Source organism: Neurospora crassa, linkage group V (assembly GCF_000182925.2).
Source record: "Neurospora crassa OR74A linkage group V, whole genome shotgun sequence".
NCBI classification, from domain to species: domain Eukaryota; kingdom Fungi; phylum Ascomycota; class Sordariomycetes; order Sordariales; family Sordariaceae; genus Neurospora; species Neurospora crassa.
Window position 1 is genome coordinate 683,021 of NC_026505.1, and position 12,905 is coordinate 695,925.

Consider the following 12,905-nt stretch of genomic DNA (forward strand, 5'->3'; position numbering starts at 1 on the left):
GACTTCCTTCTTTCTTCTTCTGTGGGCATACTACGTAGTGACACTTCAGTCTCTCATACTGCCCTCCTCACTGGAGGTGCCGTTGGCTTCCGGACCCCCTAGGACTCCGAAAAGGAGACCATGACTTTTCATCGCGTAGACAGGTGAAAACATTGCGCAGTGTTCAATGCTCGGTTGGCCCAAGGGTTACCAAACATCACCTCAACAAGTCTTGTTGTTCTGTTGTTCCTTCGTCATCAAGAGTGACTCCCGAACATGGCTTTCCTCTCGCGATCGCCGATGATGGAATTCAGAGGGGCTAGCCACAATCTCGCAGGTTTTCCTCCGGTACATGCCCCAGATCTTCACAAGGTGGGAAGGTGCACTTCCAAGTTTTGTTGAGCTCTTCGATCACACGGATGAGCAGACCATTGTGCATCCCGTGAGGTCTCAAGGCTGCCACCGTTCAACTGCAGAGGGGAGGTGTTCCTTCCCTCTAACGTTCCTTCATCAGTCATTGCCTCAATGAGCTGCAGGCTGCCGACTTGTTCCTCGTGCCACTCGGAAAAGTCTCCTCTCGTGATTGCCACCGTTGGAGAAAAATGGCGTGCCGCCGCTAGAAGTACAGTAACTAGGTAGTAGGTACTGACCAAAGAGGTGCTCGTCATGCGGTAGCGGCTTGACGATCAAGCAATCGAAGAGACTGGAAGCAGAGTCAAGAGTTCCTTCTTCTCTTCCAAGACTGAGTCATGGAGCCTTCAAACTGCATTCTTGGAAGTTCGGTTGTAGCAGGCGTGACATTAATGGGAATCTGGTGTGCCAGAAAACCGTGCCATAGAAAAAACCGTTACAGAACGGCGTTATCCGTGATCCTCGAAATAACCGTACTCCTCAAAGAAACCGTTCAACTCAGAGAAACCATTTCAACAGAATCTCTAAACTCTAATTAGCTAAAATAAAAATAGAGGGCTATATATTGGGCGGGAGGTAGTAAGAGTTGAAGAGACTCCCCTTCTAGGAAGGGACGATGGAAAAGATAAGGTTTGGAAGGGAGAGAAGAAAAGAGAAGGAGAAAGAAGGAGAGAAAAGGAGAGAGAAAGAGAGAGAGGGAGACGGAGTTCAAAAAGCCAAAGTCCCATCAACTCCCCAACTCTCCCAACTTCAACCTTTTCATCAACAACAACGACAACGACAACGACAACAACAACGACAACAGCTATTATCCCCAGGTATAGTTACATCCCATTTCACTTCGTCAATTAATTTCTATATAGGCAATTAATACGATAGCAATAGCGATGGCGATAGCGATGGCGATACAAGGTAGTGAATTTAATAGGTTGGATTTTGCCCGGGGGGGGGGGGTAACGAGGTCTTGGGAAGCCACGTCGTAGTGTAGAGTAGAAAGAAGGCAAGAAGCACCCATTCCCAAACTAATACAACCAATCAGATGCCTCAAATCTCCTTGGAACGGTTATTCTAAACTCAACAGTTACCTGCAAAGATGGTGTTTGCTTACAACGAACGGTACCATGGAGGTATGGTGCTATGCACCCCCAATATCCCATTAATGGAGAGTTTCAAGCATCCGTAACTTCCACTTTGTAACACCTCTAGATTCGCAAGACTGGACCAGACTTTGTGGTTGGAAATGTCATCGATCAGCGCCTGATCCTGAAGAGTGCCCGATTACAACCTGAAAGTGTCCTCGAGTGCCATGTTGAAAAGTTCGAAGGTAGCCCTCCACAAAATGCGATTTATTAGAGCTTGCTTTGTGTCGTGAAGACTGCCCGGACTTTGTCTTTGGAAACCAATCATCGCGATCGCTGTGGTGCTAGAAACACATGCAATGTTGTCTTGAGGTTTTGAGGCGCCTTGGGGGCAAGTGAAAGCTAAAGACCACAACAGCGTCAAAAAGATCATAACAGCGTCATGTTTGGTGGCGGGCAATGTTGTCCTTTCTGTGGTATACAATCACGACGACTTCCAGGTTGCTTGAATCTTCTGCTTGGTGCCGCGGTAGAGGTGATGTCTTCCGAGTTCGAAACCGACGGCATAGTGAATGCCCCTGGAAAGCTCATCCTCACATGCTTTGAAGTGGTCGGCATCACACCACAATGGACACTTTGATCACGGTGAGCAAGAAGTGGAAAATAAAGGTTTTCTGTGTACATTCTTTGGCACCCATTCACTGGGCTTCCCATTCACCGGCACTCCCTTCCAGGTTTCTAGAATAGAGGTACTCTGATTTCCGTCTCACCCCTTCCACTATTAGTACAGAATCAAGCCCATGTTCTGTTGTCGCCCTCCCACCTCTGCCAGAAAAAGAGAGAGAGAGAGAGAAAGAGAAACAGAAACAGAGAGACTAGTACAAGTACACATCTCCTCTCAGCCCCCCGACCAACATGAAGACATCACACCGGCCAACCCTACAAGACGATACACCGGCCACCCAACAACACAATGCGCCGGCCACACCAACAAGACAATGCGCCGGTCTCCGGTCACACCAGTAGAGAGAAGAGTCTCGAGGCGAGGCTGGGTACAGGACCAGGGACCAGCGTTGAGGGGCCCCTCTTGAGCCCGGACAATGAGGCGGCCTGTCGTTTTCGGACAGTTAGCTGGATGCCTCTAGGAGCTTGGTGGTAGGAGGACCGTGTCTGGCCACGGTTGAAGATACTTACCAACTTGAAGCTTGGCTATGCGCCGGCCACACCAACAAGCGATTGCTCCCTTGATCCCGCCACCGCCAATTGTTTGGCCTGCCCCATCTGGGAGGCGTTTGTCTTGAGGAACGCGTGTTGGTACTCGACGATATGTCGGCGTTACACTTGCTGACGTGAGACAAGGTCAGGATGGAATTGAAGAGAGGAAGGAAGGACGAAATAGAAAGCAGTGTGGACGGAGCGTACGACAGGAGGATGGACGGTCACGCATCCTGAGGCTAGGAGAGGACGCCAGACGGCGAGTCTCCTTCGCAGCCTGAATGTTCTTCTTGTCTTCCCCGCTTCTGATCTGACCCAGGGCACGATCAGGTTAGTGCTTGAGCAAGGCTCTGTGATGAGGTAAACGTGAGGACTTGGGAGAGAACAAGGAAAAAATTACTGACGAAGAAGCAGGAGAAGGCAAGCCGGCCCCCGTTGTACTGGGGGTAATGTTGGACACGGGGAGCCGCATTTGCCGCAGGAGGTGGTTAGGACGGTCTGGGTGCACATCCTGGCGGCATCCTCGGTCTTGAGTGTGTGCCCTTATACTTGTGGGATGTTGAAATTGAAGATGAAGATGTTGAAAGGAGGAGGAGGAAGGAAGGAAATTCGTGGGGGATGGGGAGGACTTTATTGCCCAGCCAAGCGGGGAAATCGCACGAAAGATTCGTCTCGGTAATGACATGGAGGTACTCAGCTATGCACTTGGTACTTTGCCCTTATCTGTGTCACACTAGAGGTATACTTCCATCCAGTTCCAGTGTGTTACAAGTATGTACCATATAGGGCACATCCGCCCGGAACAAATCCAAGTGGACCAGCTTGGGGAGCCCCCTATCTCAACCGGGAGAAGAGCTATTTGGATCAGGAAAGTTTGGATAAGTGACTTTCAACATGTTCGAAATCCGTCGCCGAAGTTTGATAGAATCCTATGGTCAGGTTGTAGTTCAAGTTGACGAGTTCTTTTGATCGATCTACTCACGACAATCATGTCCCGCAGTAATGTGCCCCGACCGGAGATGATCCTCCCCGCGTGAGGAGTAGGTACACTCCGAGTTTGTCAGACGACATGCAAGATTGAAGGAAGGAAGGAGCTTCAGACGAGACGACAACGCTGCCTTCTTGCCAGCAAGATTGCCCGACCTTCGATCCCATCCGCCCCTCAAGAATCTTTCAAGTCGCCTCTTTTCCTCTCCCTCCATCTTCCTCTCAAGACGGGCATTCATCTTCCTAATCTTCCTTGTTAAATACAGCATTTCAGAGGTCTTTGGCCCCCCACGGTCACTCAGGCCACATACAAATCATGGATTTCAAGCCTCCATCGCGAAGAAAGAGTACCTCTAGATACCTTGGTCTCCTTGTTTTGATCTTGTAACCTCCGCCCCCGATTCCACCAGCACCCTCATTCCATATCGACACTATCTCTTGCCTCAAAATGCTCTCGCGACCTCGCATAAGCAAAAGAGCGGAGTATACAGCAACTCGATCTCCAAGCGAAAGAAAAGAGTCCCAACGGTGATGCGTTCCTTGGTTTGTTCCCTCCACTTTTTGTCCATGCCGCTCTCCTCGGTATCATTGAATCCCCAAACCCGCATTTTCCTACTGACATTACCCGGACGCTAATTCCAGTGCTCCATTCAGACATAAATGTGACCACAGTCTCACAGTCGCCTTTGCGAGCGACCGACAGTTGCCGCAAGCACGCGTTCAAACTCGGGGAATGCTTTTCGCTCAGGAAGAGTGGTGTATCTCACAGCAACTTCCATGGTGAGTCTACCTACCTTCAACCCATCTACCAACCAAGGAGTTCACGAGCTAACGGAACATCATGATAGTCCTTGAAGCATCGTTTCCACCACCACCACTACCACTACCTCTACGACTACCACCAACGATGACGGCAACAAAAAAGCCCTGGGTTCAATTCCCAGGCATGACTGGACAATCGTCTCCGTCATCCACCATGGTGACACTAAGGGTCCTATGCACGACAAGGAGAACATCCAAGCTGGATTCAAAACACAACATAGCGTTGGTAGGCCATCCCTAGAAGACCACATCCCGAGATCCGGCCACATCACCCGGCCCCTTTCTCTTCTATTCGACAGGGAGGCACAAACAGCCCCCTCATCTCTAGGGGTCGGGTGATGACGTACCTACGAGGAAAGCGTTTTGGGCTCCAAGCCCAGCTTTGTTTGCGGTGGACTTGGGAGACCAATGGCTGTTAAATGCCAGCAGCAGAGGTGGACCGGGACGGACATCAGCTTAATACTCTCTTTTGGCGGTGTTTGTGGCGGTGTAAGATGAGCGGCGTTGGGTCTCTTTTTGAAGTTCCTGTATCTTCATCTCTCGGACGGCTGTATCCTTTGTATCTGTACGCGTTGGGAGGCGTTGATGCCCGGGAAGTAATGTGGGCTTGACACATGCAGAGGTAGAAAATGCACATTGACGCAGATGGGAATGCCTTTTCCATCCAAGCGTGATGTACTCCCTGCCTGTACCCTCATGCGCTGAAGAGCTTTCCGCCAAGGTGCATGCTAATGTCAATGGAAGTCGGGCATTCCCAGTGAAGCACCTGAGAAGCACAAGTGAATCAGGATGTCCAAATGCTTGTCAGTATTAAGAGACAAAGATTCCTTGTCGCCAAAGACCCAGAGTGTAGGCACGCACTTCCCGTTAAGCTTGATCAAGCTGATGGCTTACTTCATCCCTCTCCAGGTCTATCCACCCAGCCAGCCTTCCCAACCTCCAGCGGGCTCGCGATGCCGCTGCCCCGAACATTCTCGAGCCTTGTATGTACCGACCACCGACCGAGGGACACGATCAATAGACCGGCGATATAAAGCCAGGTAATGAAGAGTTGGAACACGTAGGGAGATCCAGGAAGTAACATGATAGGCGATTAGGATGGGCTCTTGGAGCTCAGAGGACCAAAATCTTGGCGTGAGCTTGAAGCATCTTGACCGGCAAAACCGGGACACTCGACCACCACCTTCGCATTCCATTAGGTTACTTGAGAATAAAAGCTTTCGCGCTTACACTGGAAGTCGAAGTTTCGTCTCCAAAGTCTTTTCCGTCCGCATTGTTCCAAGGGGAAGTGTACCGCTGGCGACGAAATGCTGCCCGCTTGTTGACATCCATCCAGGTCGTCTGCGCGAACTTATACTACCTTACCTACCTCTAGTCTCTACCTAGACAAACGGCGGCCTCCTCATCGCTGCAGAGAACGTCTAGGTTAGTCCAGGATTCAAGATCCTAGGTACTTAGGTAGCTGTGGTGGAAGTCTGGTATAAAGCTTAGGTACCAGTCTTGCCTCGCCGCCTACCTAGAAGTATCATGAACCACATGGCCAGACCAAGACCACCTAGCAAAGGGCTGGGAAGCAACATAGGTAGTAGTACTGTAGCGTACAAGAGGCAAGGCAAAAGGTAAGCAAACTTGCCTTTTATTGTACTAATAGACATTACACAACTACCTAGGTAGGGGTAGATCTCATCCCGACCAGCGGTTGTATATTGTATTGTCTGCGCCTCTGTACCTGTAGAGTATAGACAAACTATTAAAATCGTACCTAACATTCTCCCCCCCCGCCCTCCTCCTGATGGTCAGCTAACAGCCTCCTGCTAGACGGCTGTCAACAACCACCATGTATTAATATTAAGCAGCAGCATGCCCTTCCACCTCCATGTCAGCACGCATTAATTAGGTAGGTAGGTAGTATTATCACTCCCCAAACGTACTCGCCCTCGGCCCTATCGGCGGCCTAGTAGCTGTACCGTCCCGCGGTCTAGTACCTGTACTGACCACCTCTCCCTGGAGTCCTGCCCAAGTCCCACCATCCAGACTCTGACCCTGTCCCTGACCCTGACTCTGTACTCCGCCCATCATTGTCATCTGCCTAGAGGTAGAGGTAGCAGAGGCAGTCTCAGACATGCCCCTCTCCCTTCCCCTAGCACTAGCACTAGCGCCGCCACCGCCGTATTGCTGTTGCTGCTGCTGCTGCTGTTGCTGACTAGCAGGTCCCTGGTATCCAGGGTATTTCAATCCCATGTGAACTGCGATCTGGTTCGGCGATAGTGGTGGAGGAAAGGAAAAGGGGCGGGTTTGGTTGTTGATGGGGATGGCTGCTGGTTTTGGTCGTTGGATTTGGATTGGGGAGAGGTTCGAGGAGGAGGAGGCGCTGTCGTTGGGCGTTGTTGTTTGGCCTTTTGGGGAGGCGGGGGAGATGAATGCCCCTGAGGAGGTGGATTGTTGTCGGGCGTGTTGTTGTTGTTGCTGTTGCTGTTGCTGTTGTTGTCTTGAATAAGCCGATGACGAGTGTTGCGACCAGTGGCGGTTGAACTCCTTCTCCCCCTCTTTTGGCGTCTCTGCCTGGACTTGGTCGTCGACAAGAGTTTCTGCATGTGAGCCAAGCCTCTGTAGCTCAATATCCTCCATGTCTTCCATGTCATCATGTAATCCGATTTCGCTGGATTGTGCGCCCAGTCCGTTGTTAATACCCCCCTTATTCTTCGACAAAGCCCACGTGCCTGTACTCCTACTCCCTGCTCCAGTCCCGTTCCCCGTGTGATTGGTACCAGTAAATGTCCCTGTCCCGTAGGCTCGGTAGCCATGACCACCACTCCTTCCCCCGATTGCTCCCAGGGTGAGCCTCCGCTGCCGTCTGCTAAACATGGGCTTCAACGCGCTGACACTGGCGCACGAAATGGCGATGGTCACCTCGATGACTGACCAAAGGTTGACCTTGGTTCCCTCGTGGAACGGGTCCTTGGCTAGGGTGTAGGTGTAGATGGTGTGCAGGCGGACGATGGAGGCGATGGTGGCGAAGGTACCGACGCCGAAAATGAGGAAGAGAGCGACCTTTTCGCGCGGTGGGCGGTGAATTTCGCGGAGGGTGGAGATGGGGAGGAGGAGGATCCAGATGTCGGTGACGATGTTGAAACTGGAGGTGACTGTGGGTGGTGTCAGTATGGGTAGAAGAAAAGGTGCAGAAGAATTCTCACAGTAAAAGAAGGCGGTGGTGTTGATGCAGGTGCCTTTAACTTGTCCGGTAATGTCCCAAAACTTGTGAATAGGCTGGCATTGTGCCAGAGTGGTAAAGATGCAAACAAGAACGAAAACAACGTGCAAGACGATGGTTCCTATGCAAAGATTACGAAAAGTGCGTGTCACGGCTGGAAAACGGTTAGTCAGGTGAAAGACAGGTGCTGTACCGGGCTGACATACCAAATCGGAGGTAGGTAAAGAGAATGGACACCTTGATACAAAAGACGTTGACATAGTACATGACTTCAATGGCGAGAACGATTTTGAGGAAGTTGACCATGTTTTGTAGAGTGAGTGTCGACATGGGCAGGCCGATGCCATTCTGCGCAGCGAGGATGACATTGACGAGATAACCAAGAGTGAGGGTCTGCGAACATCAGTCAGTGTCCAATACGCTCCCTCACAAAAAGTGTCAACAACCCACCATAGCAGCAATGATAAAGTAGTCATCTGGGCCAGGAGTTCGGATAAGGATGAACCTGCTGACGCACCGAAGGATGACGAACAGCACTGGAGCCAGTCAGGACCACTTCAGGAAATAGAAGCCAAGAGCGAAAGGGTCACTAACGGGCCACGACTATCATGACGGCCGAGACAATGATGAAGGCATTTTGTCGTCGTATATCCTCAATGGGCGGTTGATTCATGACTGTGAAGGTTGCGGTTGTAATGCGGGAAAAAGACGGCCAGCCCAAAGGAACGGAATCACGAAGCTGGACCCTGGGGAGGTCTGGCTTGTGGGGAGAGGCGAGTAAAGGTTACATGATGCGTTGATCTGACGGTATGGACCCAAGGGCATGGAGATATAAGGCAGATATTCAACTTGGACACTACACTAGGCAAAGTTTAAAAAAAGGAAATGTACATGCATGACTCGGCTCTTCGGGTTCATCGTGTGTAACTGGTGGTAGCTCGCTTGGCAAAACCAGTGAGGCCATTCAAACGGGCCAATTTCCGCCATCTGGGTGGGTTTAGCTGAGGAGAATACGGAAGATTGTCATATTTGAGCACTGGGGATTCCTGGTACTGTAGGGAGCGGGCATTCTCATTTGCTCCTTGGGACAAATGACGATCGCCTAGGGGCCACCACCACGTGGGGAAGACGACGAGATCGAGCTGGAGTTCGGCTTTCGATGACGCGCATGAGAGTGTCTGCACTCAGGAAAGATGCGCACTGATACTGTACTCCAGAAAAACGGGATGATGATCACCGCCCTTCCACATGGTTGCCTGGACAAAGAAAGTCCGGAGGCTCTTCAAGATGCGACCATGCAAAGAAAACACGTTGTATCCTTGTTGGCGAAGATCCAAAGCAGACCGTTGGGCAAAGCTTTTTCCCTTTTTGACGATAGTGTTGAGTCAGGGGTACATATGTAACAAGATGAGACGAGAGATGAGTTGATGTGGTTGAAACAAGAAGTTGAAGTTGCGGTCTGGGTTGAGAAATGCAAGTGTAGACCTAGAGGGTAGACGGGGGGGTAAAGTCCCGGGTATGCAAGAAATCCACTGCTTGTGCCTGCAAAACATACAACGACAAGAGGAAAGGAGAGCGACTGACGGCACAGAGATCCGACGGTAATAAACAAACCGACGATAGGCGAGATGTCGGTTAGATGAAGAAGGATCGGGAAGCCGGCCATCCACATGGTGGACGGGAAAACGTTGTAGGCTCGGAAAGAGTACCGCTGTAGCATTGAAGCTCACTGAAACTTTAACGTGCAATACGCTACTGTGTCAGAGGAGAGTAGCGCCCAGGGGAGCATGTTTAGTGTATTGTAAACCTGGATACCAAGACCTCAAAGTGGGGTTATGTTTCTTCAAATTGTCCAATCATCGAGTCTTGTAAACGTCCATTGATTTCACGTCAGACAGACAGACAGACACTGCACTTGACAATCGATAGCAGAGATAATTCTGCCACCACATTCCGCCTGAATTTTGGCGACCGCACTCCATCTCTCCAACCAACACCACTACCACTGCCGTGCCTGATACTGGCATCTGATCGCATCGGCCACTTCAATCCACCCAACAGTATCACGATCCCAGTCGTCATTCGCACCACCGCCAGTATGGATGCTCCCGCCGTCGCCGAACTCACGGCGCAAAGCCAGCAGAACCCCGCCCCCACCACCACCACCACCACCACCACCACAGCGCCAGCCGCTACCTCGACGACTACAAAGCCCGTCCACTCCCTCGTCATCGACGCCAACGTCATCATCAAGAACGACCCCAGCGTCTCTACCCTTATCGCCCAAGCCGAGGAGCTCTACACCATTCCCTCGGTCGTCTCAGAAATTCGCGATGAGGCCACCCGACTCCGATTCCAAACCACCCTCATGCCCTTCCTCAAGTTCCGCACCCCCCGCCCGGAGTCCATCAAGTTCGTCACCGACTTTGCCCGCCGCACCGGTGATCTGATGGTTCTGTCCAAGCCCGATATCCACTTGATCGCTCTAACGTATGATCTCGAGTGCGAGAGGAACGGTGGTGATTGGCGGTTGAGGAAGGAGCCCGGTCAGAAGTCAGTCAATGGTGCGCCACCGGCCAAGGAGGGCGAGGAGAAGGAGGTCACAACCGAGGAGAAGAACGACGCTGCTCCCGTAACGGAGGAGAAGACCGAGGAGGTGAAGCAGGTGGAGGAGCAGCTTGAGAAGCTGGACATTGGAAGCCAAGAGCAGGAGACAACACCTGCTCCCGAGGAAGAGGAGGAAGAAGAGGAGGAGAACGATGGCGAAGCCTCTGACGACGACGGCGAATGGATCAGTAAGCCCCCCCCCCCCCCCTCTCTTTATCACCCCAAAATCTCTCGCACCCTACCACCAGTTGCTAACAAGCTTGCTGCAGCCCCCACAAACATCAAAAAGGTCCAAGCCCGCGAATCCGCCCACGTCGCCCCCGAGCCCCTCCAAAAGACGCTCCAAGCAGCCCTCATCACCTCCGACATGGCCATGCGCAACGTCTCCATGCGCATCAACCTGAACCTTCTCGACTCCGCCTTTGCGCGCATCACCGTTCTCAAGACCTGGGTCCTCCGCTGCCACGGCTGCTGGAAAGTCTGCAAAGACACCACCAAGCAATTCTGTCCTTCTTGCGGCCAACCCACGCTCACCCGCGTCTCTTGCACTACGGACGCCGCCGGCAACTTTACTTTACATCTCAAGAAGAATTTCCAGTTCAACAACCGCGGAAATGTCTACAGCATCCCCAAGCCGACGCACGGTACGGCGAGCGGGAAGAACCAGAATGTGAAAGGTGGTGGAAAGGGAGGTTGGGGTAAGGAACTGATTCTTGCCGAGGATCAGAAGGAGTATATCAGGAGAACGGAGGAGGAGAAGAGGACGCGGTACAGGGATCTGATGGATGATGATTACTTGCCGGGTATCTTGACGGGCCAGAGGCAGGGCGGGACGGGGAATAATAGGATCAAGGTCGGGGCGGGGAGGAATGTTAATGCTAAGAAGAGGAGGTGAGTCGTTAGTCAGTATGGTTAGCTAGTGTGCTTGGTTGATGCTGAGGGCATCCTGGATCTGGGCTGAAAGGAAAAAGGGATGGTTTTTGCTTTTGTTGGTAGTCACTGTCAATGGCGTCATGGCGTTAGGTTTCATCAAAGATATGTTTATTTTTCTGTCTATGTAAAGGAATCCTTTCTGGAGACGTCTTGCGTACAGCCATCACGGTGATACATCACAGTATAACAATGCAATTTCAACAGCTCCTTGCGCCTGTGCCTGTGAAAACCACCGGAACTGTGCCCATGCCATACGAATGATGACACTGACTGCCCTTGGAGATTATGAATGCATCGAATCCTTTGTCTACTGTCCTCGTCTCTAGGATAACCTGGCCCCGAACTTGAACCTGAACCTCGAACCCCATTATGACCTGACCCCAAACCTGAATCTCAACTTCAACCCTACAACCTGCAACCTGACCCCGAACCTGGAAACCCGATTCTCAAAACCAAGATCAAAGATCCACCCGAGCATCAACCCTCGAACTCTATCTTGTCATCAACCATCCCTTTTTCAACCCCAACCATACCTTTTCAAGCCCAATCCTCCTTCCTAGCTCCCAATTCTAATCTCAAGAATATAAGCCCTGTGTCTGTTTCGACGTCCAGTCCTCACATCCCTACTTGAGTCCAGTCTCAGCTTCAGAATCTACCTCTATTCTGATTTCTCTGAGCCCGGGAAAGAATGTCAAGATCTCATGAGGACATGAACGGCCGGGGCTCGTTCAAAGTACTATACACAGCGAGTCCTCAAAGAACCCCTGCCAGACTGCCAAATATACCTGCCAAATATACCTGCCAAATATACCTGCCAAATATACCTGCCAAATATACCTGTCAAATATACCTGCCACACGTACCTGCCAAATATACCTGCCAAATATACCTACCTACCTACCTACCTACCTAGCTAGGTATCTAACCTAACCTAACCTAATCCATCCATGTGCCGCCATCATCATCATATCTGCCCTATTCATCCATCCATCCGTAAGCCCTACCCTACCCACCCAACCAAGTGGAAATACCACGTCCCACGTCCCCCCAGCCGGCCGGCCGGCAAAAAAGTGAGACTGTGACTGGGAGCGAAGAGTTGTTAGCCACAGCTGCCTGCCTGCCTGCCTACCCAAGGTACGTACGTACGTAGCGGTGCTTTACTCTCGTCTCGTAAGTAAGTGTGTTTTGGTTTATGTATGTATGTATGTATGTCCTTGATCTGACGGCGTTGAGATGAGAGATGTCTGGCTTTGTTGTCCATTTGTTAAGGTAGGTAGTTTTTGATTTAATTAGCACCATGGGGTAGGCCCGGTTAGTAGATACCTACCGACACTACCTAGACTTGGGCTGGCTGGCTGGCTGGCTGGCTGCTTGTAACTTCCTGGGTTGTTGATATATGGCATGGTAGTATCATTTCTGGGTACAGTGGGTAGGTAGGTAGGTAGTGTTGGTCGGGACTGGAATGGAATGGAATGGAATCTTCTTCTTGAGCCGGATGGTAAATGGCCTCGCGCATTTGATATGAACGGTAGTAGTGTGCTGAGTAAGGATTTACGGGATTAGGGAGAGAAAGGAAGGCATGGAGAGAGAATGAGCGAGCGGTCACGCCAAGTCATGCATGGTTCATTGGAGAAATAGGAGGAGAAGGTGAACACGGTGAG

At 51.3% G+C, this 12,905-nt stretch overlaps 2 protein-coding genes across 2 annotated transcripts; one reads left to right on the plus strand and one right to left on the minus strand.

Moving 5' to 3' along the window:
* Positions 1-6,328: 6,328 nt before the first annotated feature.
* Positions 6,329-8,454, minus strand: NCU08905 (hypothetical protein). Its single transcript, XM_952884.3, has 5 exons — positions 8,299-8,454; positions 8,155-8,240; positions 7,911-8,097; positions 7,688-7,858; positions 6,329-7,636 (listed from the first exon to the last, which is right to left on the minus strand). Exons 1-5 carry the CDS (start codon positions 8,375-8,377, stop codon positions 6,408-6,410), a joined length of 1,752 nt encoding a protein of 583 aa, XP_957977.3. The 5' UTR covers positions 8,378-8,454; the 3' UTR covers positions 6,329-6,407.
* A 1,194-nt stretch (positions 8,455-9,648) lies between these two features.
* NCU08904 (20S-pre-rRNA D-site endonuclease NOB1) lies at positions 9,649-11,446 on the plus strand. The gene is made up of 2 exons (XM_952883.3): positions 9,649-10,499; positions 10,581-11,446. The coding sequence occupies exons 1-2, from the start codon at positions 9,803-9,805 to the stop codon at positions 11,204-11,206; spliced, it is 1,323 nt and encodes a 440-aa protein (XP_957976.3). The 5' UTR covers positions 9,649-9,802; the 3' UTR covers positions 11,207-11,446.
* Positions 11,447-12,905: the final 1,459 nt, after the last annotated feature.